General features: G+C 43.6%; 2 protein-coding genes and 1 long non-coding RNA gene across 4 annotated transcripts; 2 read left to right on the forward strand and 1 right to left on the reverse strand.

The window, feature by feature from the left end:
• Positions 1-1,564: 1,564 nt before the first annotated feature.
• LOC308320216 (uncharacterized protein) lies at positions 1,565-8,658 on the forward strand (the record flags this gene model as incomplete). Its single annotated transcript, XM_080770534.1, has 7 exons — positions 1,565-1,697; positions 3,284-3,352; positions 3,520-3,660; positions 3,830-3,970; positions 4,269-4,337; positions 4,480-8,541; positions 8,627-8,658. Exons 1-7 carry the CDS (start codon positions 1,610-1,612, stop codon positions 8,656-8,658), a joined length of 4,602 nt encoding a protein of 1,533 aa, XP_080626660.1. The 5' UTR covers positions 1,565-1,609.
• Positions 8,659-8,681: 23 nt separating this feature from the next.
• Positions 8,682-11,679, forward strand: LOC308320619. Its single transcript, XR_013964547.1, has 4 exons — positions 8,682-9,145; positions 9,327-10,054; positions 10,311-10,666; positions 10,858-11,679. It is a non-coding gene; the product is annotated as an uncharacterized lncRNA (long non-coding RNA).
• Positions 11,680-13,924: 2,245 nt separating this feature from the next.
• Positions 13,925-22,385, reverse strand: ptmaa (prothymosin alpha a). 2 transcript variants are annotated; one of them, XM_080770339.1, is made up of 6 exons: positions 22,167-22,385; positions 18,430-18,507; positions 18,179-18,263; positions 17,511-17,567; positions 15,630-15,709; positions 13,925-14,662 (listed from the first exon to the last, which is right to left on the reverse strand). In XM_080770339.1, the coding sequence occupies exons 1-6, from the start codon at positions 22,218-22,220 to the stop codon at positions 14,624-14,626; spliced, it is 393 nt and encodes a 130-aa protein (XP_080626465.1). In that variant the 5' UTR covers positions 22,221-22,385; the 3' UTR covers positions 13,925-14,623. The 2 variants fall into 2 exon arrangements, with proteins under 2 accessions (XP_080626465.1, XP_080626466.1); XM_080770340.1 differs by lacking the exon at positions 17,511-17,567 and having other exon boundaries at positions 22,167-22,384.
• Positions 22,386-27,648: the final 5,263 nt, after the last annotated feature.

The raw sequence follows: 27,648 nt of genomic DNA on the forward strand, positions 1-27,648 counted from the left end.
ATAGCACATACAATGCACTTATGCTGTCTACATAACATGCTATAAGACTGTATCAAATGCTATCTAAGTCTACAGAATTGCTATCTAAGGGGGTGGGGTAAGTGCTATGGGCCATGATGGAGTCTGAAAAGGTGGGTTTTCAGACTACGGCGGAAGATTGGGAGTGATGCTGCAGTTCTGACTGCAATGGGAAGTGCATTCCACAGTTTTGGAGCCAGAAGGGAGAAGAGTTTGGGACGTGTGGAGTGTTGTCCCGGCGTTTTTAGTGAGGGTACTTCCAGCTTCCCTGCGTTGGCTGATCTGAGTGAGCGGGAGGGTTTGTAGGGTTCGATCATACTTGCAAGATATGGGGGAGCCATACCTTTGGTTGCTTTGAATGCCAGCATCAGAGTTTTGTATTCTGTGCGGGCAGCGACCGGGAGCCAGTGGAGGGAACGGAGCAGGGGGGAGACATGTGAGAATTTTGGCTGGTTGAAGACCAAGCGAGCTGCGGCATTTTGGATCAGCTGGAGAGGTTTAAGTGCACAAAAGGACACTACACACATATATTCAGGCCCATTCAGAACACATTTCCCAAATCTCTGATTTATCCACACATCGCTCTGTGTGTGTGTGTGTGTGTGTGTGTGTGTGTGTGTGTGTGTGTGTGTGTGTTTGGGCGTGTGTGTGTGTCGCGTCGCCCTCCAGCTGCAATTGCGAGTGTGCGCTGTGTGCAGGGCACACTACTGAGTTTAAAAACACAGCTGAAACATGAAGTGGAGTCTGTCAACTCCTGCAATTTCCTTCTTCCCATATTGCGCTGCAACGACACTGGGATGAGCCCGCCGAAGGCGGGCGAAATTCTAGTATGATATAATTGTAACCTTGATTGCCTGCAGTGAGTTAAAAGAAACCGTTTAAAGCACTTCAATAAAAGTTCACTATTTGTTCATTAAGAGAATGATGTGTACAATTTATAATGTAGCAGACTTATGCTGTTATTACCCCCCTAAAAAAAGGGGTCACTACACAGGGTTCAACTAGCAAATAACAGGCTCACCAAATAATTTTGGCCTTGGGAAATCTATAATCCTGCTACCCTAATAGAAAGGGGTGCATGAGCACCTGGCCGCTCATTCGTGCTCTATCTCCGACCAAGCCACACTTCCACCACACATCTCTCTATGCAAAATAAAACCTGCACACTCCCACAAAAGACATAGACTACATAGCATTCGCCAAAAATGCCTTATTTACTGCTTAAATATTACTTTTCTGAAACACGCTATTCTTGCTCAACCTCAACAGCCTACGTCAGAATCGTCATGTTGGCGTCTACTACGCCAACTACGTTCACTTAATGGGGCCAGTCCTTCACAGTGACACACGCGTTAGATGAACCACGCGACCGGGATGGTTTCTACCCCTCAATGTCGTGCCTACTCTACACTGCCATCCCAAGTCCCCTCCCCCTTTCACTGCTCCTGTGTGTGACCTGTGAACTACTCTCTGACTGCACTGTAGGCGTACTCACTCCACCAACAACAAAGACACAAACAACAACGACTCATGCTTGCCACCGCCAACTGGACTGGAATATACTCTGCCATCACCCCCCCACAAACACAATATGCCACGAAGAAAACGCAGCGCACTTTCTAAATACACGCGTGCCTCCAAACTTTTGCGAGCCAGTCGCGCAACACAAACCCAAACAGGTAAATCACACAGCATGTTGCATCCTTCTCAATGTTTCTTGCTTAATCGTTCGTTTGATTTATCCATACATCGCCCTGTGTGTGTGTGTGTGTGTGTGTGTGTGTGTGTGTGTGTGTGTGTGTCGCGAACCGAAACAGGTAATCACACAGCATGTTGCATGCTTCTCAATGTTGCGTGCTTAATAATTTCATTTATCCATACATCGCAATTGCGCCTGTGCGCTGAACATGTTGCATCCTTCTCAATGTTTCTTGCTTAATCGTTCGTTTGATTTATCCATACATCGCCCTGTGTGTGTGTGTGTGTGTGTGTGTGTGTGTGTGTGTGTGTGTGTGTGTGTGTGTCGCGAACCGAAACAGGTAATCACACAGCATGTTGCATGCTTCTCAATGTTGCGTGCTTAATAATTTCATTTATCCATACATCGCAATTGCGCCTGTGCGCTGAACCGGCACACTCATGCACTATCCATTCCATGCACATTATTAGTCGCCTATATTTACTACAGTACACTATGCCTACACGCTGGCCCCAGTGTGTGTGTGTGTGTGTGTGTGTGTGTGCCCCTCCTCCCTCCCCCATGGCGCTGGCGCTGTGGAATGTCTAAAAAGTTACAGTGAACCTCACCTCACCACAGCCATTCACACAAAGCACGCCAATTGTTGCAGCCTACACAGATCTATTCAGGCCCATTCAATTAATCTATCACTACATTAGTTGCCTGTTCAATCTATCATCTTTTGTTTTACTGCCCATTATATGAAGCATTAACACATTTGCAGACTTTTTCTGGTTGGAGGACTATGAAAAACTGGAATTTTATTTTAGGAAAGGTACTTTTGCTTTGCCAGACTTTTTATGCAGGGCGTGGGAAATAAGGCAGAATGTTTTGTTTGTGTAACAAAAAAAAAAGGGAATATCAACAAAACATATCTGTTTATTGTACACAATGCAATATTGAATGCAATGACATGGTGTGTCCTGTAAGCCCATGTGGGCTGGACGCCTTTGGTGCATGACACAAAAATCAAGAAATCTATCTATCTATCTATTCAGGCCCATTCAATTAATCTATCACTACATTAGTTGCCTGTTCAAAACTATTTTAAACTACGCTTTATGAAATCATTGTTGCAGCCTACACAGATATATTCAGGCCCATTCAATTAATCTATCACTACATTAGTTGCCAATCACTCAGCAACTCCATAACGACTCATCAATTAATTGGAGCAGCCTTACCACAGAAACACAGATTACATGGACATTCAGAATTTCTACACAACAGACATTTGATGCATGGGGATGCCATTATTTCACCTTCAGCTTTGCCAATGTCAATGTATGCTTATTGCTTTCTCATTCCTATACAGCCCATTGCATTGCTCTGTGTGTGCGTGTGACACACAGAGAGTGACACCTCCCCCCTGCTCAGTGTGCGCGTGTGTGTGTGTGTGTGTGTGTGTACACATCTATGTTACATTATGTATGCACTACTGACATTCTGCAATAACACATTTTACTGACATACAGTTTATCATTACTTCTCATACCCAATATCTACATTTTTCATCTACCATCTCAGCACAGCAGCATGACGACAGCCACCAAACACGGACACATACCTGTTCATTGGAAACGCCTCTGGCCACAGGTAACTACACACTAATATCATTACCCACATGGTAGTACCAACTTCACAAATATTTACATTGACTGCATTAATGCAACAGCAGCATTATTACATAACTATTGCACCACAGATGATAACATTAGCTATCATAACAACATACAATTTACGTTTCTCCCCTACCATCTCAGCTCCCAGCCATGAGGACAGGACAACTACCACATCACCCCCAGAAACACACATCAGACCACAAAGAAAACGCACATCACTTTCAGCAGATACACGCAACGCCAAACGGAAGCGTTCCACTCACGCAACAGCACCAGAAACAGGTAATCACACGTTCATAACATGTTGCATGTGTGTGCTTTACCAACTTCACAAATATTTAAATTGACTGCATTAATGCACAGCAGCATTATTACATAACTATTGCACCACAGATGATAACATTAGCTCTCATAACTACATACAATTTACGTTTCTCCCCTACCATCTCAGCTCCCAGCCATGAGGACAGGACAACTACCACATCACCCCCAGAAACACACATCAGACCACGAAAAAAACGCACATCACTTTCAGCAGATACACGCAACGCCAAACGGAAGCGTTCCACTCACGCAACAGCACCAGAAACAGGTAATCACACGTTCATAACATGTTGCATGTGTGTGCTTCTGACAACTTCTGTCTGTGTTTAATAGTTTTCAAGCCCGTGCATTGTTATCTTTCTGTGCTTGCATGCACTTTCCTATTCTCCATTTTATCAACATACGTGTGTGTGTGTGTGTGTGTGTGTGTGTGTGTGTGTGTGTGTGTGTCACTTTAATGCAACAACACCATCATTAAATAACACTTCTTCCATTGATGACCTACACTTGCAGTTTATCATTACTTCTAACAACACAATATTTACATTTCACCACTACCTTTACAGCTCAGCATCATGAGGCCAGCCACCACACAACGACACACACCCGCTCATTGGAAACGCCTCTGGCCACAGGTAACTAACTACTCATCTTCTCCCATTACCCCTGTACTGCACTTTTGCTGATAACCATTCACTCCATGACCTAACATGCATACATTTCACAACTCTCATCACTTCTAATAACTCATTAATACTCTCCTATCTACCTTCACAGAACCACAATCACGCATGACCAGACAAAAGACAACACACTTCCGAAAAGCCTGGACACCACCTCAACTACTTACACACAGCAATCCATTACAGACACCTAGGATGGACTCGGTCTGCATTTCATGCCATGCTCTCATGTTCCCCTGGGAGACGTCAAAAGGTCCTGTTGGAAAAAAAACCTTCAGTGCCTGTTGCCGTTATGGCCAAATTCAACTCAAACCATTCATGGACCCACCTCCTGCACTAACATCTCTGTTTGCCAGAACGTCACCACAGTCAAGGGAGTTCTTTGACAACATCAGACAGTACAATGGCTTGGTTTCTATGGCTTCTAAGTCTGTGTCTGGCACGAAAATGAACTTCAGAGGACGTGGCCCACAACCATTCAAGATGAGTGGCCAGATGTACCACCTCACTCCCTCAGCAGTCTTTCCTGACAACACACACAAACCCAAATACTCACAAATCTTTGTCTATGACCAAGACAATGAAATTAAGAACCGCCTTCATCACGCAAGGGGAGATGGAGTTAGGGAAGACACTTTGACCTTGATTCAGGATGCCCTGAAAACAGTTAATCCTTTAGTCAGGTCCTTTAAGAGCGGAGCGGAAATGTTCAACCTCAACCCAAGTGAGGACTTCACCATTGTGTTCAAGGCCAAAAGCTCACAGGGAGCACACAAACGTCATCTTAATCCAGATGTGACTAATGTGGTTATTCTGGCACCCGGGGAACAAACACAGCCGAGGGATGTTGTACTCTACAGAACTGCAGCTAATGCACCTAATCAGAGACAAACAACACGAATCAATGCACTCCATCCTATGTATGATCCAACCGCCTATCCCATAATCTTGCCACATGGAGATGCCGGCTACAGCATTGATAATCACATTATGAAAGTTCATGCAACTTCAACCACACAAAAAGTCAGCCTTCAAGAATTCTTCCGATTCCACATGCATCCCAGAACTACCTCCTTCAACACTCTACTGAGGTCGGGGAGACTTGGCCAAGAGTACTTTTGCGATCAGTACAGCAAGATAGAAAGCTGCCGGATGATCTTCTACAGGAGGAAGGAACTGCAAGACAAATACAGGGTACATCAGTATTCAGGTCTGTCTGACATCCTGGCTACTCAACAAACCCAGCCAGGACAGACTGAGGCTGCCCACATTGGTCAACGCATCATTCTTCCAGCTAGCCACACTGGGAGCCCCAGATACCTGTACAAGCACTATCTTGATGCCCTTGCAATAGCAGCCAGATACAAGAACTTTGACTTATTCATCACCATGACTGCAAACCCACGGAGTGACGGTGTTCTGCAAAACCTCTTTCCAGGACAGCAGCCCAATGACAGACCAGACATTGTTAACAAAGTTTTCAAATGGTTCTTGGATAACCTCCTCAAAGACATTAAGTTGGGTGTCTTTGGGAACATGAAGGCTAGAGTACACACCATTGAGGGACAGTTGAGAGGACTGAAACACGCTCACATCCTCCTACTCCTACATGAGACCTTGAGTGTTGATGACATCGATCACATCATTAGGGCAGACATACCCAACCCACAGACAGAGCCACAGCTGTATGAGCTGGTGTCTCAAACAATGCTGCATGGACCCTGTGGAACAGTCAACCCCAACAGCCCCTGCATGGTCAATGGCATCTGTACCAAGAAATTCCCTAAAGCATACTGTGATGAAACTCGCCTACCTCACAATGGCCATGGCTACCCAGAGTACAGAAGACCCATCAACGGTCACACTGCTAGCAAGCACGGCTTTACCTTCGACAGCAGATGGGTCGTGCCTTACAACCCCTGGGTCCTTCTGAAGTACAAGTGCCACATTAATGTTGAATTTGTCGGCTCCTTTCACACCATCAAGTACCTCTACAAGTACATCCATAAGGGAGTTGATGTTGGCACTGTCACCATTGAAGATAAGGATGAGATTTCCAGATTCATCAATGCCAGGACAATTGATGCTCATGACGCACACTGGAGAACAATGGAGTACAAAATCCAGCACAGAGTCCCTGCTGTCTTCAGTCTCGCTATCCACACAGAAGGCCAACAAAATGTCATCTTCACAGAAGGCCATGCACAGGAGGCCCTGACAGCAGCCAAACCCACTACATTACTGGCCTTCTTCCAGCTAAATGTCAGTGACCATCACGCAAGGCAACATCTGTACATGGACATCCCAGAACACTACACTTGGAATTCAAACAGCCACATGTGGAAGGAAAGATCTCCAACATCCACGCACACGCACACTCCAACGACAATAGGAAGGATGTCCAATGTATCAGTACTCCAGGGAGAAAGATTCTACTTAAAAATGCTCCTGGCTCATATCAGGGGACCAACAAGCTATGACGACCTTAAAGTGTATGAGGGCAACCACTACACAACTTTCAAAGACACAGCACGAGCCATGGGCTTGCTGGAGGACGATGGAGAATGGATCACTGCCATGCATGAAGTCTCAAGTTATGCATCCTCAAGAAAACTCAGAGAAACCTTTGCTATCATCCTCCAATACTGTCACCCATCACAGCCCAAACACCTCTTTGAAGAATTCTTCGAAAAGCTCAGTGATGACTTCCTCCATGCAGAAGCCACTGCACAGATGTGCCCTACAGATGCAGTAGACAAGGCATTTATCCACAACCAGGTACTACTTGCACTGGATGATGAGCTCTCACAAATGGGAAATCGTCTATCCAACTACACGGACATGCCACAGCCAACACCACTAACTGAGCAGGAAAAGCTGACACAAATTTTCACATCAGAAAGATTCAACAACACAGAACAAGAAGAAATTGTACAGCTGCTTAGTCCTCTACTGAATGTGGAACAGATGGCACTCTGCCAGGCGGTTTATCAGGCAGTGAATGCACCAAAAGAGGACACCATCACAAGACAATTCATTCTCAACTCCCCAGCAGGCTATGGCAAAACCTTTACATTTAAGGTCATTGCAGCCAACATTAGAGCACAGAATGGCATTGTGCTGTGTGTTGGCAGCACAGGCTTAGCTGCTCAGAACCTTGAGGGTGGCAGGACAGCTCATTCAAGATTTAAAATACCAATCCCTATCTTTGAAGACTCCGTCTGTGCCATAAAAGCTGAGTCCTCCCTGGCTAAGCTAATCAAAGAAAGCAGCATAATCATTTGGGACGAGATCTTCAGTGTTAACCGCTTCAATGTAGAGTGCGTGGAAAGAACACTGAGGGACCTGATGCATTCTGACCAACCTTGGGGTGGCAAAACTGTCCTGTTAGGTGGAGACCCTAGGCAGACACTCCCCGTTATCAAGAGAGCAAGCAGAGCCCAAATTGTTAGAGCTTGCATCCAAATGTCTCCACTCTATCCTCTCATGAAAGAACACAAACTACACTTCAACATGAGGACTGACATAGCTGAGAGGGAGTTTGCCAACTACCTCCTGGACTTGGGGGAAGACAAAATCACACATGGAGATACTGCCATTCAAGTCCACATTCCACCACAGCACTTGGTAAAGGATATGGATACTCTCATTTCAAACACCTTTCCTGACCTGCACAATGGCTGTGTCCACAAAGACAACCTTCTTAAAGGCACTGTATACACTCCATTAAACAAGGACATACGCGAAATCAACAACAGGTGCTTAGCTGAGTTCCCTGGACAAGAGAAAATCTACTTTTCAGCTGACTCAGTTAAAGAGGACAACTACAAGGATTCTCTGCCTATAGAATTCCTCAACTCACTAACACCCTCTGGAATCCCTGACCATAACCTGAAGCTCAAACTAGGAGCTCCTGTCATGCTACTAAGAAACTTGCAATCAGGTCGCGACCGCACTCTCAAGAACGGCACCAGAATGGTGCTGGTGCAGATGATGGACAAAGTACTTGAGTGTGAAATTGCACTAGGGACAAACAGAGGTGAAAGAATCTTCCTTCCAAGGATCCCGCACTATGACAGAGGTGAGGAGTTTCCCTTTACCTTCATCAGACGACAATTCCCTGTCAGGTTAGCTTTCGCCGTTACCATAAATAAAGGTCAGGGCCAGGAAAATGACAGAGTTGGCATCTACTTGCCTCAGCCTGTGTTTGCACATGGCCAACTGTACACAGCCTTCTCTAGGGGAAAGAAAGCCAGTGCTGTCAAAGTTTTAATAGACAATAATGATGAGGGCAAAACTGACAACATTGTTTACACTGAACTCCTTTAATTGTCTATAAATCACACTTCAGACTCTGCAATGGCACCAAACTGTTTTTCCTGAGAACCCTCAACAACAAACTGCTGCTGTGCAAAATTGCAGCCACACAAAAGGAAGTCCTGATCCCTAGAATCAAGTTCATTTCTGATACTCAACATTCCTACTTTGAGTGGGCCAGACGGCAGTTTCCAGTCCGCACCGTTTTTGCCACCACCATCAACAAATCCCAAGGACAGACACTTACAAGAGTGGGGGTCTGGCTTTCGTCCCCTGTCTTCACTCACGGACAGCTTTATGTTGCCAGCTCAAGGACGGGTAACCCAGAAGCTCTCACCTATGCCATAAAGCAAAAAGAAGGACAGCCAGAACATCATACTACCAATGTGGTTTTTCAAGCCTTGCTTCGCGCTGTGCTTCCTGGCCCTACAATCCCCATTGAGGTAAGGCTGTTGCATTGCTACATATGTCATTTCTACACATAATATAAAACTGCTGCTAACCTGAAGATCATTATGATCAAACAAATCACTATCCTTTGTTTCACGTCTGCCCTGGTGGACATGTTTCTCCCATTATGCAGGCTCTACTGACCAAAACTTTTCTGTGTCTCCTTTTCTACAGGCTCAACCATGACAATCTCTGGAACCAGAAACACCCCTTCCACATCACCCCACTCCTCCACGCCCTCCTCTGGATCAGCTGCCCAATATAATTGTTCCTTTACTAAGTTGGCCTTTCCACAACAACTGTGTTCACTGTTGGGGGGGGAGGAGGGTCCAGGTGTTGCAAGGCCAGGGCTCTAAGGGTGTTTTACACTTTGAACTATTGTAGTAGTGTATCTAACATGTTAAAAATGACATAGTGCACTTGATTGTAAAATGTAAAATATTTTGGTTAGTAGAACAGTTTCGTTAATTAACCTCAGGTATACATTTGATGAATATAGTGCACTTAATTGTACAATTTAACATGTTGATTACAAACTGCTGCTATGCAAAATTGCAGCCACACAAAAGGAAGTCCTGATCCCTAGAATCAAGTTCATTGCTGATCCTCAACATTAACATTCCTACTTTGTGTGGGCCAGACGGCAGTTTCCAGTCCGCACCGCTTTTGCCACCACCATCAACAAATCCCAAGGACACACACTTACAAGAGTGGGGGTCTGGCTTTCGTCCCCTGTCTTCACTCACGGACAGCTTTATGTTGCCAGCTCAAGGACGGGTAACCCAGAAACTCTCACGTATGCCATAAAGCAGAAAGAAGGACAGCCAGAACATCATACTACCAATGTGGTTTTTCAAGCCTTGCTTCGCGCTGTGCTTCCTGGCCCTACAATCCCCATTGAGGTAAGGCTGTTGCATTGCTACATATGTCATTTCTACACATGTCATTTCTGAATAATATAAAACTGCTGCTAACCTGAAGATCATTAGGATCAAACAAATCACTATCCTTTGTTTCACGTCTGCCCTGGTGGACATGTTTCTCCCATTATGCAGGCTCTACTGACCAAAACTGCAGCTTCTTCTACTATTCACTGTTAACATTAACACTCACATTTTGTGCTTGAGTCATCCCTTATCTGTGTCTCCTTTTCTACAGGCTCAACCATGACAATCTCTGGAACCAGAAACACCCCTTCCACATCACCCCACTCCTCCACGCCCTCCTCTGGATCAGCTGGCCAATATAAGTGTTCCTTTACTAAGTTGGCCTTTCCACAACAACTGCGTTCACTGTTAACATTAACATTCTTTCCTACAAATACACTCAGACTCCATTAAAAATACACTGAGACCAACATTTTACATGTTTTGACTTTGTCAACCTTTGCTCCCACAGAAGCTCTCACCTATGCCATAAAGCAGAAAGAAAGACAGCCGGAACATCATACTACCAATGTGGTTTTTCAAGCCTTGCTTCGCGCTGTGCTTCCTGGCCCTACAATCCCCATTCACGTAAGGCTGTTGCATTGCTACATATGTCATTTCTACACATGTCATTTCTGAATAATATAAAACTGATGCTAACCTGAACATGATTATGATCAAACAAATCACTATCCTTTGTTTCACGTCTGCCCTGGTGGACATGTTTCTCCCATTATGCAGGCTCTACTGACAAACTTTTCTGTCTCCTTTTCTACAAGCTCAACCATGACAATCTCTGGAACCAGAAACACCCCTTCCACATCACCCCACTCCTCCACGCCCTCCTCTGGATCAGCTGCCCAATATAATTGTTCCTTTAACAACATGTTAAAAATGATATAGTGCACTTCATTGTAAAATGTAAAATCTTTTGATTAGTGGGACATTTTCGTTAATTAACCGTAGGTATACATTTGATGAATATAGTGCACTTAATTGTAAAATGTAACATGTTAATTCATTTGATGTATAGTAAATGTATGTAGGATAAATGGACAGTCATGGTTCCTATTGGGACCACGACTTTAAGGGGGGGGGGGGGGAGTGTGATACCCCACACACATACTGAGTAGTGGATGTGCCTGCCTATTGCCTAACTTTCATCCTGTAGGTGAGCCTGGGTAGGGCATTGGCCCGATGGCTGATGGGAGAGCACCTGGGCCCGGTGTCTCCCAGAGGCCATAAATACCACACTCATCCCAGTTGAGAAGAGAGATCCAGAGGAGCCACACCTGCTGCCTCCACTCCCTTCATTAGCCTCCATGCCTCCGTTCCTTTATGTTTGATTGTTCTTTCCATCCACACATGCACCACACCATGTATCACACATCCATACACTACACCTACACCACTGACTCACTGACTACACATTCCATATAATTTGTTATGTTAAGTACTGCAGTTCTTTTTAGTTCCTTATATAGGCCTATTATTTAATAAATCATATATTGTTCATCTTTCGCACGTCTCCTGCTCCGAATGTTTGTCAAGGCAAGAACCAGCCATGACAATTCTTTCCTACAAATACACTCAGACTCCATAAAAAATACACTGAGACCAACATTTTAAATGTTGTGACTTTGTCTACCTCTCACAATTTCCTTCCTCCAATTTGCGCTGCGCGCCGCTAGGATGAGCGGGCCGAAGGCCCGCGAAATTCTAGTATCTATAATAACTGCCACAACCAAGTGTCACATACATACATGCATTTAGGGACATTCGTGTACACGTCTCAGGTTCAGGTTAATTTATTTGTTTGTCCCTGAAGGGGTAAGGTTTTTGCTATGGAGGGTATACCCATTGGTCCACTGTATTGAGTAGGTATATAAAATAATACAGTTGGAAAAGAAAGTGGCCAGACTTGCTACTCTAAAAGCCCCACTAGTGGCACCTAGAGGCCACAATGCTCCTTACACCCACAGTGATTTGAACCATCCATTTTCATCCTTACAGCCATATCTCACCACTCACCAGTTGTGCACATTTATCCAAATTAATCCAATTACTGACATTGTAGCAGAAAATACATGTTGCTTTTGTAGTAGAGTACAGTAGAATACAGGTCTTTTCGCTGGCATAGTGATTTATTTAGACTTCATATGGTGATCAAGATGATGACTCAGAGACTTGTTTTGAATTATTTCCTTGATGTTTATATGGGATGGCTCCAGACTGGCCTACAGTATATGCACAGGGATGCCGGGCCATTACTAGATCCTGTCTCGTTTTAAATTGTGTGTATATAATGTAACAATGTGTATAGTGCCCCCATGTGATGTTTATTGCAGAATGTTTCGATAAGTCACTTGTCATACCTTTTTTTCACTGGAAGTCAGCCAGGTGATTATCTTCAAAATCTTCAGAGAAAAAAATAATGCTCTGCAGTCTCATTTAGTATTGTAATGTAGACTATAGGCTACAGATGTGCAATTCTACATTACATAGTTTGTGAACATATAAAATAACAAAATTAAGTAACTGAAAAGTAAGGCTCGATCTCTAGCCTAAATGATGAACAATGCAGGGTTTGTTTGGAGCTGTTGCTGGGTCTGTGTCTGGGTTGGTAATAGCCTGGCTGGGCTGGCAGGCAGGTGAGAATGATTTGGGGAACCTGCTGCAGGTGTGTCAGTCTGACAAGAGAGGAAAGACTGGGGGTTAGGCTGTGTGTGTGTGTGTGCGTGTGCGTGTGCGTGTGCGTGTGTGTGTGTGTGTGTGTGTGTGTGTGTGTGTACGTACGCGCGTGCGCGTCATGGTCTTCTTGCCCAAATATAGAGTTGGGGGACATACGTATTTGAGCAAATAATTATTTGGGAGGTAGGCCCTACATACAGACACATGCTGTTCTAGGTGGCTTGACTCCTTTGATACAATGCCGTAATAGTACAAGGCAAGCAAGCACTCTGCATGTATGGCTCTTAGGACTCGCTCCCACTTGAGCGACACCTGACAGACCTGACAGAATTGCCCCACCCCCCTCCAAATTAAACAAAAAGCCAGGTTAGTGGAAGGTGACCACTCAAACTGAATCTCATATGCACATGCCCCTAGCCTGCCCTAGAGCCCCCTCTTGTGGCTAGCACTTTCTGTCCAGTGTTAGACAGAAAGTGTTGCTTTCATGGATATGAGCAGGCTGCGTGGGGAAATGTCAGATGAGAGTATGGCAGGGTGACAGAAATAACGGTATAAAGAGAAAAGGAGAGGAAGGATTGAGAAAAGGGATGTAAATTAAATGTGTGCCAGAAGAGAGTAAAAGGTGAAGACTGACTGGAGTAGTCCGAGGAAAGAGATCTCGAGGTAGAGGAGGTCAAGAAGTGTGTATCAGAAGACAATTAACTCAGGTCAATTTATTCAGCAGAATAATTCACCAGGTTTTCTCCATGTTAAGGCATGATGAGGCATTTACAATGAGCTTCTATGACAATCACTTCTAGGACTACATACCCACAGGAATAGGATCAATCTGATATTTAACCCTATGTGCCTGCACTTTCCACATGCACAAAAGACCAGTTTTTAACAACATTTCAAAGATCTGATCTTCTACTGGCTTTCTAAACAAGGACAACCACCTTAGAACATTTTTTGTTGGTGTTTAATCAGCTCGGAGAAGATCAGGGTTAAAAACCGACTCTTTTGCTCCTACATAAATACAATCTACGTATATGACCATTATCTGAAGGTTTTTCCTTGTTTAGCCTGCAAGGAAAAGATCATATAGCTCACACAGCTAGTCTCTTCCTGCAGATAGATGTAGCCTTTAACAGACAGAAACTAATCCAGACAGAGTTAAGAACAAACAAAATCAAATCCCCGTTTATTGTTCAACAAAATAACACGGACATAAAAACCATTAAAATCAGGCCATAATAACAGATGGACAGACGGACGGACAGACAGCAGAGAGCTTACGGCCTTGATGTTTCATACAAACTACCACTGGATGGTATGGTACAGCTACAGTAATAGACACACAACGTTCTTTAAAAAGCTGCTCTTTTTCAACACATCTACCAGTCTACGCACAGGATGACACGTTATGTGTTACTTACACCAGAACTTGTGTTATTATTATATATTAAACATCAACACATTTGTGTGTAATCCACAGTTGGACACGTAGATGTGTTGACAACGACACAGCCTCCTTAAGATCAGGAGTGGGACTGGAATGTTTGGCTGAATCGTTCCGCTTGTACAGGATCTGGACGGGAGATAGATGAAGTATATATCATGGATCTAAAAGTCTTCAAAGCACCGCTTGATAACCAGAGAGAGAGATCACTGTCGCAAAATGGCCGACCTCCTGACAATATTTACAAAAATATAAAATGTAAATAAAAATACAAACAAATTCTCCTTTTTAAAGTATTCTTGTTAAGAAGGGAGGACCGTGAAGTCTTGAGGGTATTCTAGAAAACTGGCTGTTTGTTGTTGTTGTTTATTGTTGATGATGTTGCCGTCTTCCAGGCAGAGGGGTGCTCATCTCTAGTCATCAGTTTTCTGTTTCTTGGTTCCAACTTCCTCCTGGAAACAAAGACGTGACACACTCTGAGCACATTGGTTTCTATTCCCCCGCACGACACGGACAGAGAGTTTGGTCCCGTTGTGCACAGGCCCGGGTGCTCTGTTGTTGCACCAGAACTGATAAGCCAGGGGTCATCAATGTGTCCGTACACACGGACAAATGCAATGACCCCAGCTGATAAGGGTTGGCTTCAAACATGGAACACACTTCTCCTTTCTGAACATAACCTGACGATGAATCATTGGTTGTTATAGCAGTAGCCATGGACTGCAATTTTAGAGTTTGCCCCGACTGCAACTAAAAGGGACTAATTCTAGTCTACGGCAGTGGTTCCCAAAGTGGGATCCGGGGTCCTTGACGGAGTTCCAGGAGGACCCCAGCTAAATGATAGTTTGGAACCAAATGTTTTCTCATGCCAATAAAGCTCCTTTGAATTGAATTGGGTCTGTAACTCTGAGAGTGTACAAATGGTCCATTTGGTTCCATTTGTACACTCTCAGAGTTAAATTAACTTAGATTTTACAATATAAATTGGGGGTCCCAGAGATAGAAATGCCATTAAATGGGGGTCCGTAGACTAATGCATGTAAAACTGGGGGTCCTTGAAATTAAACGGGTTGAGAATCACTGCTAGAGCTTGTAGTCTTGTACTTGTTGGTACTTTAAGTACATTTTTATGCCAATACTTTTGCACCTCTACTTTTACATTTTGAATTCTGGACTAACAGATATTTCTATATTGCAGGTGTTGATATTTTTTGACTTAAGTAAAACATCTGAGTGCTTTTTGCACCACTGCTGGATAGAGATCTATTCATAGCTGTGGCCAGTCACCAATGCTGACACACAGCACGGTACAGTTGCAGGTACAGTAGAGTGTTGCATCATCCAACTGTACCTGCAGCTGTAAGAAAGCTTTATAATGTTTGAAGCGGTGTTCTTTCGAGAAAAAGCGGTCCTTCTCACCTCATCATCATCATCCTCCTCAGCTGCTCTCTTCCCCGTTGGCCCATCGAGGTCATCTTCGTCATCATCATCGTCGTCACCTGAATACACGCACACAGAATGGAAATCATTCAGTCGTTCAATTGAAATATAAACGGCAACCCTTAAAACAGTGAAGGGAGAAAAACAATTAGAGTTCAGAGAATGTCATCTACGCAAACCTCACTTAAGTTCTTTCTCATCTTCGACGTATGTTCTTATCTTGGAATGCGCTGCTAAATGGTGGAGTTTTCAGCTAGATATATTTAAAGCAGTATTCCCCTTTGATGGAGAATTTTTACTTTGTTTGCACATACAACCCCTTTATATTTAATTCAGTCAACCTTCGATGCCCTGAAGAGCTGAGTTCAGCACAAGACATTCAATTGTTTTCTTTTCCCCTCAACTCTCTGTACTGTTGAAAAAAGGCTATTACTGAAGCAAAAGTGGCACATTATTTTATTTGAGGTACGTTCATCTTTAGATGTTTAAAAGCTGCACTGTGCTTACCATAACAGCCATTTTTGGTGGTTAACTTGTATGAACATCTATAGAACATCTATAGATATAATGTAAAACGTGAAAAGGACAAAACACCTACTTCAAGTTCAAATGCCAGTTACAATCTAGTCGACAAATAGGAACAATGGATTTCCTGTTCCTATCTTTAGCTGTGCTTTCAGTGTGTTGCTTTGCTCTAACAGAGTAGCAGGCATGTATTTGCGAGGTTCTATTTGCGCGCCATCGACTGAGGCTTTTATGGTCTCAGACAACAGCTTGGTGGAAACTTATTTATTTTTATTTGATCTATATTAATGCAAATAAATAAAAGGTTCAACTGTAAGGTGTGCATGCTTTCAGTGTGTTCAGTCGTATTAATCTGTGTGGCCACCAGGTGGCACTCTGTGACTACTGTGTCATAATAATTTGAACAACTGAATGTAATCACTCTTGTTTGTATGTCAGCAGTACAATACTCTCAATACACAGTATATACAACATCTAAGGAGTAGGACCCCTGCATGATACTTGATATTTGCTGGTGTGAATCGCCGGTTTAAAGTAACTAAGTACATTTACTCAGGGAGTGTACTTAAGTACAATTTTGAGGTAGTTTAACTTTACTTGTGTATTTCCATTTTCTTCTACTCCACTACGCCTCTACAATTATTTGACAACTTTTATTTAGTTACTTTGCAAATTTAGGTTATTATTACTTACTGATGCATGAATGCAATCTAATACATTCCAATAACATGATTTTTTAAATTTGCACACTGAGTCATTTTATGTTTGGTTCTGTAAGCATATTTTACTTTTGTTACTTTTACTCAAGTAAAATGTTGAATGCAGAACTTGTATCACTTGTATTGCTACTGTTATTTCTCCCACAGTGGTGTTAATCTTCATATTGCACCGCCCGCAGCGGTTTAGTTTTTACATTTTACAATTTAGGCATTCATTTTAGCAGACGATCCAGAGCGACTTACAGTAGGAAGCAAGGACAACACATGGTAATACATCAGATGCATACAAATAGTCATCAAGAGTCATAAGCAAGCTAAGAAGCTAACATCCGTCAACAGTAGAAATATCTATGAAACTATACACTATAGAGTGCTATGTCTACATAATATGCTATCTAAATTACATAAGTTTAGCCTTTGCATACACCTGTAAGGTCGTCGAGGCTGGGGAAAGTGCTACAGCAAGTGCTACGGGCTAAAATGGAGTCTAAAGAGGTGAGTATTCAAGACTACGGCGGAAGATTGGGAGTGAACCTTTAGTGAAGGTTCTGCCAGCCTCCCTGTGTTGGCTGATCTGAGCAAGCAGGGGGGGGTTGTAGGGTTTGATCAGACTTACTTAGAAGATATGGTGGTGCCATAGCTGTGTAGGCCTCAGGCATCAGTGTTTTGTACTCTGTACGGGCAGTAACCGGGAGCCAATGGAGGGAGCGGAGAAGGGGGGAGACATGTGAGAATTTTGGCTGGTTGAAAACCAACCGTTGTGCGTAAGTTTTTTTTAGCTATTTTAGTTTTTAGCTATTTTCACAAAATGTAAGAAATCTTCTCTTATGTGGGTTCCTGGCACAAAATCTTATAAAATGGGGGCCCGCAGCCAAATACATAATTTGAGGGTCCTTGACATGAAAGTGTTTGAGAACCACTGCACTGTGTAAACAGTGAGTGGGTGGTCAGATTTAACAGCAGGGACAACTGCTGCGTAAAACTACTGTCTCTATACTTGTCTTTAAAGGGTTTAAGGACATATGAACATGAAGGACATATGAACATATTATGTAAGTACTTCCTTAAACAGAAATGGATCAGGCATAATGTTGAATGTCTACATACAGGGCAACAAAGAACAACGCTAACAGGACAACATACTATTGGTCGCCATTCTTGATGCAAGTGTCTATTTCCCTTGCATCAAATTGTTGGCTGCGCGTCACGGCCCAAGAAAGAAAGTGTCCGGTTGGGTTTCTGCTGTCAGCTCATCCCTTTCTTGAGTTTCTTCCAGTCACCTACCCTCTCCCTCCTCTTCTTCCTCTTCCTCGTTAACATCCTCGTCTTCCTCCTCTACCTCATTCTCCTGCTCTCCATTCTCCTCCTCCTAAGAGAGAGACAGAGAGAGAGAGGGGGGGGGGGGGGGGGGGGAGGAATGACACCATTGAAAGGTCAAATTAGTTCATCACTCAAGTTATGTTGACCTCAGCAAACGAACAGAGAGGAGGACTGTGTTCTATCTAAAGAAGGTGAAACAGTGGAGTTGTTCTTACAGTCTTCTTGCTCTTGCCATTGGCAGCCTTGTCTTTCCCTTTCTCCTTCTCTTCTGTCAGTTTCTTCTCTTTCAGCTCCTGAAACAACACACACACACACACACACACACACACACACACACACACACACACACACACACACACAACTCGCCTGTTAACAGATACACACATGTCATGGTATTCAGTGTGCTCTATCTCTCTTTACTACAATTCAAGGTGTTTACTCAGGAAGCCAGAGCAAAGAGGGTAAAGCATGTATGTGTTGTTATCTCGTAGGAAGATAGGAACCTCCCCATTGGGCCCACTTCCAAGGACAGAACTGCACCACAAGGCTGTGAAACACACACTAATGGTACACTTGAATTACAGTAGCCTACGTTATAGCACATTTTACACATCTGGCACTTGCATATAAACTATATTCACCCCAAGGTCTGATCTGAAATGACTTCATGCCTTGTTATGGAATGTTTTTTTGCCATGTCTTCTTGGTATGAGATTGTTTTATTAATGTGCAAACTGGGACATGCCCAAACTAAACTGGGCATACTGCAATGTTCAGTAATGTTTCCGTCTGCAGTCCTCAATTGAATCATTATATATTGACTTGGATTTTAATGTTAGAACAAAACATTCAGACCTGTGTTATATATGTGATCATTTAACTAGATACACACATGAAGCTAAGGTTGATTCTTTCGTGGTAGGAGGTGGAACTGCCTACTCTCGAAAGGAGCGGGAATCTATCAGAGATGTTGTTTCTCCCCCTCCCCCTTCTCTCCTCTTTCTTCCCTCCTCCTTTAACCTTCCCCAAACTTGTTGGGGAAGGCATGTTGCATTCATTTTCCATTTGAAATGTGATACTTAAGATTTTATGGCTTCCTATTGGTCGGCACTCTTTAAATCCCTCCCAGCTCTCCGCAACCATGTTGCAACATGACACTGTCTATAAATGCTTGTAGTCCATTCAGAGCTGAGTCTCATTAGGAAACCAAAAGACACACCCGTAAAACAACTACAAATTCCAGCGGAACAAGTGACGATTACTTTAGCCCATAATTAAAGCTGAGAGGGGCATTATATATATATATATATATATATATATATATATATATATATATATCCTGGAGTGTGCAGTCTTTTCCTTGGAAGGTTTATTTCTCTTTTTGTGTGTACACACATATATTCAAAAAGAGAAACATACATACATACATATACAATACATACATACCATGTAAATTATAGAAGTATCTATAGCCTAATAATAATAATAATAATAATAATAATAATAATAATAATAATAATAATAATAATAAAATAATGAGTCCTGTGTGTTAGAAAGAACACATTTAAATTATTCAAGTATGGTAATAGAAATATGAGGTAATGTAAAATATATGCCTATGTGCAAATTCCCAACTTCCCAACTTATTTCTGTCAGTAAATAAGACTAGAGAACATGCACTTTACATTGGTCTGGGACCCTATTAGGCGATAAGTGCTGCCTCGACAGAAACTTTTCCCCTTACTGTGAGTGTGACAGAAGACAATGAGGAAATCCACCTCTGCTTGCATGTCCTGATAGATTAGTTCAAGCTGCTGTGTTTTTCTCTGTTTTAATTGGTCTGTCTGTCAATGTTCTATAGTACCCAATCACAAGCGAGCGAGCGGCTGCCTCGGGCCGTCTCACTATAACAGGATGATTTCCAATGCCTATAGTAATCATTTACATAAACCACACACACTGACACACACACACACACACGCACACACACACACACACACACACACACACACGCACACACGCACACAACTAATGTTGAGAGACCTGGACTTTGTAATAGCCTACCTACAACTATTTATATATATAATATTATGTCCATACATCTATCATCACATCATGTAACCTATGTCAGTGTCAGAGTGCAGACGCGCGGCATGCAGGCGATGCGTGATGATGTGATGTCAGCAGAGTGAGTGATCTAGAGACGGTAGTAGTAGGGTACCAGTCCCCGGAGCCGTGGCGACCCTCCTCCTGCCCAGCCAGGCAGAGTCACCCTGCCTGCCTGCGGCTTATAGTCTACCAGTAGTAGCCTACATAACCTCGCGTCACCAGGCTTTCCACCTCAGAGGAAAAGCCTATCTAACCCCTAGGCTATTACCGTCTACAGAGTTCCAACCCTCCGTCCCCCGAGACGAGAGACAGAGAGAGAGACGACGGTGAACGGTCGTGCCCTCCCTCTTCTACCTCCTCCTCCTCGCACCAGCTGCTCGCAATACTTAACTGAATGAAAGAAATGAAAGCAACCACGAGCTGCATTCAAACAGAGAGAGAGAGAGAGAGAGAGAGAGAGAGAGGAGAGAGAGAGAGAGCGAGAGAGAGAGAGAGAGAGAGAGAGAGAGAGAGACGTCTGTGCTCGCTCGGTACACGGGCCGTAATAACGCACCGTACGCACGACGAGCAGCGTGATATGGAATGGAAACGTTATCTGTCTCCCTCCATAATTCTCTCTCCAGTCAGCGGATTAGACTGAGACTCAGAGCCGAACCCAGGCAGCAGGCAGAGCGACCCGGGGGCTCATCATTAAACAAACAATACAACCAGCAGCCTGCCTGAGCCTTTCTTTCGCTCTCGCCCTCTCTCTCCACCACGGTCACCTCGCCGGGGGAATTGGCACGCGTTACGGGCGTCAAGGAGAAGAAGAAAAGCGCCGGCGCATGTGAAACTGTCTGTGACAATACCAGGGAATTATAGATAAAATAAAATAAATAAAATAAAAAAACAAGTAAATGTTATATCCTAATCGGCTAATAATACTAATAGCCCTAAATAATAATTAATCGCAACCGGAGAGGCACGCAATAACGCGCGCCCCGGGGGGATTTCACTGAATACCTAACAAATAATCAACAATGGACTCTGTTTAGTTTTGACTTAAACAGGGGGACGGAGTTAAGAGCCGTGAAAAGAAGCATTATCCACATCCAAACATGTTAGTAGCCCACACAGTCAAACCCTCAGTGTTTTTTTTTAATCCATTTGCAACTCCGACGAGACTGCACAAATGGAACCAAATGGACGCTCCACCACCACTCAGAGTTAAATGAACAACAGTGAGGAGGAGGATTTTTTTTTACTGTGTACAGTCCAGTGATGTCGGGAGGCTGGAGTCTATTCATTCCTGGTTGAAGGCTCACGGACAGAGGCATGATGATGATGATTAGACCGTGGGGGCTAACAGTTCGTTCCAGTTCAGTCTGCCTGTCTGTCTGTGCACTTATTTGGATCGTCAATGTTAGTGTTACAAAGCTGCACGATCGGAAACGCTTTCTTTCCCCCCCACTATCCTGTCCGTCTGTGCTGACACTAAATAGTGCAGGTCAGTTTATTATTAGGCTTATGTCTACACACAATCTCTCTCTTGAGGTCCAATGTTAGTCTACTACAGAAACCAGAGTTCCTCGTCCATCATTTACCTTAACAGTGCATCGGTGGGCTCCAGGCAGCAGCCTAACCTGGCTACACGGTTAAATCCCAAATCTCTTTTAACTCAAGAGCGTGCAAAGTATAAACGTGAGTCCAAGTGGACTCGCTCTCTCACTCGGGTCCGTTCGGTCACGTGTGTACACGTTCAGACTCAGGGAGTTATACGAACTGTTAAAATTATAACACTGAGGATTGTTTTAGTAATAGTCTATAGTAGTCTCCTTCTCTCCATCCATGCATCTCCTCTTACCTTGGCGCTCAGTTCTCCTTTGGTCTCCTTAGTCTTGACTTGACTGTCCGCCATGGTTAGATTTATCCTTCTTTCAATGAGGGGGAGGGCTGGAGAAACAAGCAAATGTCTACCTGAAGAAGGTGAAATGAGACGGCTTTGGTTTTGTGTTTTTGTTCCTTTTATAGTTTAAAAGGAGAAAATAATGGTCAGATTGCCAGCGGCTTCTCCGCTCGCCCGGGCTCACGCCTTTATAGACTGGTGGGCGGGGCCGTTGACTGGACGGGGCGCGCCGATTGGTCAGCCGGGTCTCAGAATACTCGATTTGCGATTGGTCCAGACGCGAACAATAGACAACCCCTCCCTCTCTCTCGCTCTGTCTTGTATGCGCGTGTATGTGCGTGTACGTGGGTTCCGTCGTGTGCTGCCTGCCGCCTGCGCAGCATCAGCGTGCCGTGTGCGACCACGCGTGATTGTGCGCGTGTACGTGTACGTGTTGAGCAAGGGCTACCTGTGATGTGGAACACGGTCATAAATAACGGCTTCAGTCGGCCGGCGCGCGCGACAAGTTTTTAATCCCGTGCGTGCAATCACTCTCATCCGCGCACGCGCCAGCACGCACGGTCGGCCACACAGTGCGCCACACACACAAATAAGACAGACATAATAATAAGCGGCTCACGTCTTTTAGATCCGCTCTCCAACAACAGGCGCCAGGCGGTGTGTGTAAACTTTAGTTGATCATAATCCTGAACTGAACCTCACCATAAGGTGTTCCCCCCGTTTGAATAAAGTGTCTGGATTTCCCAATGCATATGGATGAGAAGAGAGAGAGAGTGGGGCATAGAGAGAGGGGGGCAGAGAGAGCAGGGGCATTTGAATTTCTCTGTAGGATAATGTATATCCATAGCGCTCTCCTCCAATTTCTGACTCCCCTCCTCCCCCCCCCCCCCCCCCCCCACTCTGCGCCTGCACTCACAGAGGAGGAGTTTATTTATTCTTTATCCACCACTAGGTTGTTTGCTGAAGGTCGGGAGAGAGAGAGTTGAACTAGGAGAGCTGAGAGAGAGAGAATTGAACTGCGAGAGAGAGAGAGAGAGAGAGAGAGAGAGAGAGAGAGAGAGTTGAACTGGGGAGTATAAAGCGTCTCCTATATGGATGTACAACTATCTCTGACAGAAAATGCACAATCTTTGTAGTTTCACAAGATAGTATTACTCAAAGTGTTAATGTAACACAACTCTGTTTACACGTTTATTTTCTCGTTACTTTTTCTTTGGCAATAATGTAAACGTATGTTTTCTCATGCCAATAAAGCTCATTTGAATTGAATTGAAGAGAGAGCTGTTTGTGTGTGTGTGTGTGTGTGTGTGTGTGTGTGTGTGTGTGTGTGTGTGTGTTGAACTGAGAAAGACAGAGAGAGAGAGAGGAGAGAGAGAGAGAGAGAGAGAGAGAGAGAGAGAGAGAGAGAGACAGACGGGGGCAGTGGTAGAGAGCGCAAAAGACTGAGAAATAGAGAGGGGAGAGAGGTAGATACAGAGGAAGAGAGATAGAGAGACAGGGAGAGAGAAGAGAAAGGTAGAGTGAGATATTGAACAGAATAGGCTGCTATAGACTGAGATCGTGCAGGAATGAGAAGTGTCAGTGTGTGTCTGAGTCTGTGTGATGAATTCATATAGATAAAGAAGGGAAACTGCGTGATAGGCTACAGCCGCTACAAGAGCAATTGCAAACATGGTCTTCTCTCTCATAGCTTTAGGCTGTTATGTTATTAGTCCATTACACACTGTATCTAAATCTACATTAAACAGATAGGAACAGTGGACACAGGTATTTATGTCTTTGGAAGGATAACAATTTCGTCGAAGTTGATAGTTGTACGAACTGGATTAACCCACAGTAGAGTAACCAGTCCTTTCTGTGGCAGTCTATTCTACAGCAAAAAGCAGCAGTGAGGTCAAACGATCGGACTTTCCCTTACCAAGATGGCTGCCATTTAAACCCGCATGGCGTCGTGATTGTTAAAGGGTCCATTCCATTGGAGGATGAACTGGAGCAAACATAATGTTGACGCTTTGCGTCTGCTGATTGGATGATCCAGCTGTCAGTAAGTCAACTCGGCGCAAAGGGCACAGTTTCCTGTAAAACCAGGAGTGCATTTATAAAGCGAGAAGGAGGAGCGCCTGTATGAAATAGGCTTATTCAATTATCAAGGGTTCAAAAGCCTGTAGGGCTGAAATCCTATTTTTGTCCTAGTTTAGTTTGTCTCCAGAACTCGTTTTGTCAGTTTCCGCTCAGATGGTGTATGAAACCCAAAAGGAAACGCTGCACCATGACAAAAGATGTGGCATCACATTTTCTCATTTATGCCTATGATAAATGCTTGAATGACCAAATAATGCTACTGCATGGTTCCACATGAAGTTGAGAAATGAAAACAATATTTGCCAAAACGTGTGATGTTGAAATGTTAGAAAGCTTATTTGTTGCAATTTTACACTTAAAAAACGCCATTGACAATAAAGAGATTATTTTTTGTCTCAATGTTTGTTTTACATCATCAAGTTGTAAGATGATAAGTGCGCCCCTCACTTCACACGGGTGTGATTTTTATTCACAAGACTTGCCTCTACAAAGAGAGCATATACATTTCAACATAATAGGGATCCTGAAATATCCTCAAATTTCTTAATTGGCATTGCAAGCTCTATTCAGATGGTTTTGGAAGCCGCAGGCTCTGGGACCATGCCACATTGCCACATGTTGAGAGCTGAACAGAATGATTTAACTATGCTACCACACAATAAGATATAGGCCTACCCTTGATTTAATTTAATTTGATGAATTAAAAAAAATCAAATGACATCATAGACTAGAGGATGAGAGTAAGATTACATATTCGCCATCGTGTCCCTCATGATGTAGCCTACAATATGGTAAGTTATGCTTCAGTCAAACTATGCTTTAGTCAAAAACTAGAACTGCACTCTATCGAGTGCCTACTTGCTTGTTGCACACAACTAGGCCATAAATGGCCTACTAGTGTGCAAGCAGAGTGTGCAAGTACTCTCGACCGCTACAAACTGTCAAATCTCAGCTTCTCTGTGAAAGAACGTTTGAAATATTGAATTATTAGGTTTAGCTATTTGCTACGTACCTAGTTTATGGAGGTAAAAAAGTAGTATTGTTAAGTATGGTAAGAGACGGCTTTCGATGGTGACGTATATGTCAGTGTCGGATGGATTAAAATAAATGCCTCTATGTATATGTATATGTAATTTGTAAGTTGATTAGCAGTATACTGTGGTTACTCTGCGCCCCGTTTGATGCATATGTTATATGTCAGGTATAACTGGTATAACTAGCTCTCAATGATGACGTAATAAAGATGTGGATTAATCGGCTTTCGATAGTGATGTATATGTCAATCAGTGTCGGGTGGATTAAAGGAAAGGTGTATGTGTATATGTAATTTGTAAGTTGATTATACTGTGGTTACTTTGCGCCCCGTTTGATGCGTAGGCTATGTATCGTAGCAGCATATGACGTCAGGGTATAACTGGTATAACTAGCTCTCAATGATGACGTAATTGTCCTTTGTTGTCAGTACAATAATTAATCATATAGGCTGACAGCCTATTTGCTAAGATCAAATGTACAGTGCTAGCTACAGAATAGTGACCCTCTGGCTACACAGAGCCTGACAGTGATTGTAGTTTTAAAAAATGCTGCATTTTCAGGAGGCCCCTTTGGGTTCTACATGTTGAAGCATGTTATAAGAGCAGAGACATACCATATTTTGCCTTACACACCACCTCCTGTTCTCTCTGACATGTGTGCGCGCTCACACACCGCAGGCGCACACATACACACACACATGCATGCACGCACGCACGCACGCACGCACGCACACACACACACACACACACACACACACACACACACACACACACACACACACACACACACACACACACACACACACACACACACACACACACACACACACACACAGAGTCACACACACAGTCCTGTAGACACAACATATGCACACTTGTATGAGCAACAATGCATGCATCTTCTCTTTGTATAGCATCATTTGAGACTTTCATGTCCCACTGTTGAAATTCCAATAATTGTGTTACCTTTTCACATTGTTGTACTTTTCAAAATCTTTGTGACTGTGAAGCATTATGTGTATTAATTTCTTTTGCCAAGTACTTCACAAATGAAAGGCTTCTCAGATTTGTTTTGGTTCTCTATCTTTGTGTTACAGGTGGAGGCAGTTGGCCTCAAACCTAACCTCTGACCTGGAGGACTGGCGGTTCCATTTTAATTTTGGTCTCCTTTGCCCTGTCCAGCATGATTGAACATACAGTAAACATACATAAACACCACCTGAAGTACAGAAGTACAGTTATAGAAACAGTATTCAAGCTGACTAGAGAAGCAGAGGCAGCTGTGGCAAAAATAATCATGAAACAGCTTTACAGCATCCCAAAGAAACTGGAAGGAGCAACACAAGAAGACAATTTAAAACAACAAAAAACACTCATGACCACACAAGACAACCTAATGGAAAGATGGGCAGAGCACTTTAAAGAACTACTGAACGGACCCGGACCGGGGACTGCCATAAGGTTAAACCTCCTGTTCGTTAGACCGGATTAAGGTTGGTGAGGGATGTGTTGCTCCCGTTCTTGCGGTTATGTTTAGGTTAGAGTTATAGAGATAGGGTTGGTAATGGTCGACCTAACGGGAGGTCGAACCAATGACATGTTACCCCAGGACCTCAGACCACACTCAGCATCCAGCAGAAACAGACCTTCAAGTCAACTGCAACAGGCCGCCTAGCAAAGAGGAGATTCAAAAAGCCATTCATCAAAGTGGACCTGAACGCCTCCACTGACATGCTGTTTGGCTTATTCAACAAAATATGTCAGGAGGAAAAAATCCCAGAGGAATAGAAAACAGGAGACATAATAAAACTGGAACTGCACTCTGCCGAGTGCCTATACTTGCTTGTTGCACACAAGTAGGCCATTTGCGCAAGCAAGTGCACAAGTACAGTGTCGGGTGGATTATTATGTCGGGTGTATATGTAATTTGTAAATTGATTAGCGGTATACTGTGGTTACTTTGCGTATGCCCCGTTTGATGCGTATAGCAGCATATGACGTCAGGGTCACTCTCAATGATGACGTAATAAAGATGTGTATTAAACTTAAAGGACCCAATGCAGGGTGTAATTGGTTTTTGATGGTGACGTAATGACGATATGTTTTAGTGTCGGGAGGATTAAAGGTAATGCCCATTATGTATGTAATCTGACACCACTGCCATATCAAGCTAGGGACTACCGTTGTGTTGGGAGGGTATATGGGCTAAGCTTAGCGCTTTCATAACACTGCTTTCATAACACAACAATGCTATGCAATATATACATACCACTGTTTCTTAACAGATGGTCCACGGACTACCAGTGGTCCATGGCATAATAGGC

The sequence above is a fragment of the Protomyctophum bolini genome (assembly GCF_963924005.1).
Source record: "Protomyctophum bolini genome assembly, chromosome: 8".
NCBI lineage: Eukaryota > Metazoa > Chordata > Actinopteri > Myctophiformes > Myctophidae > Protomyctophum > Protomyctophum bolini.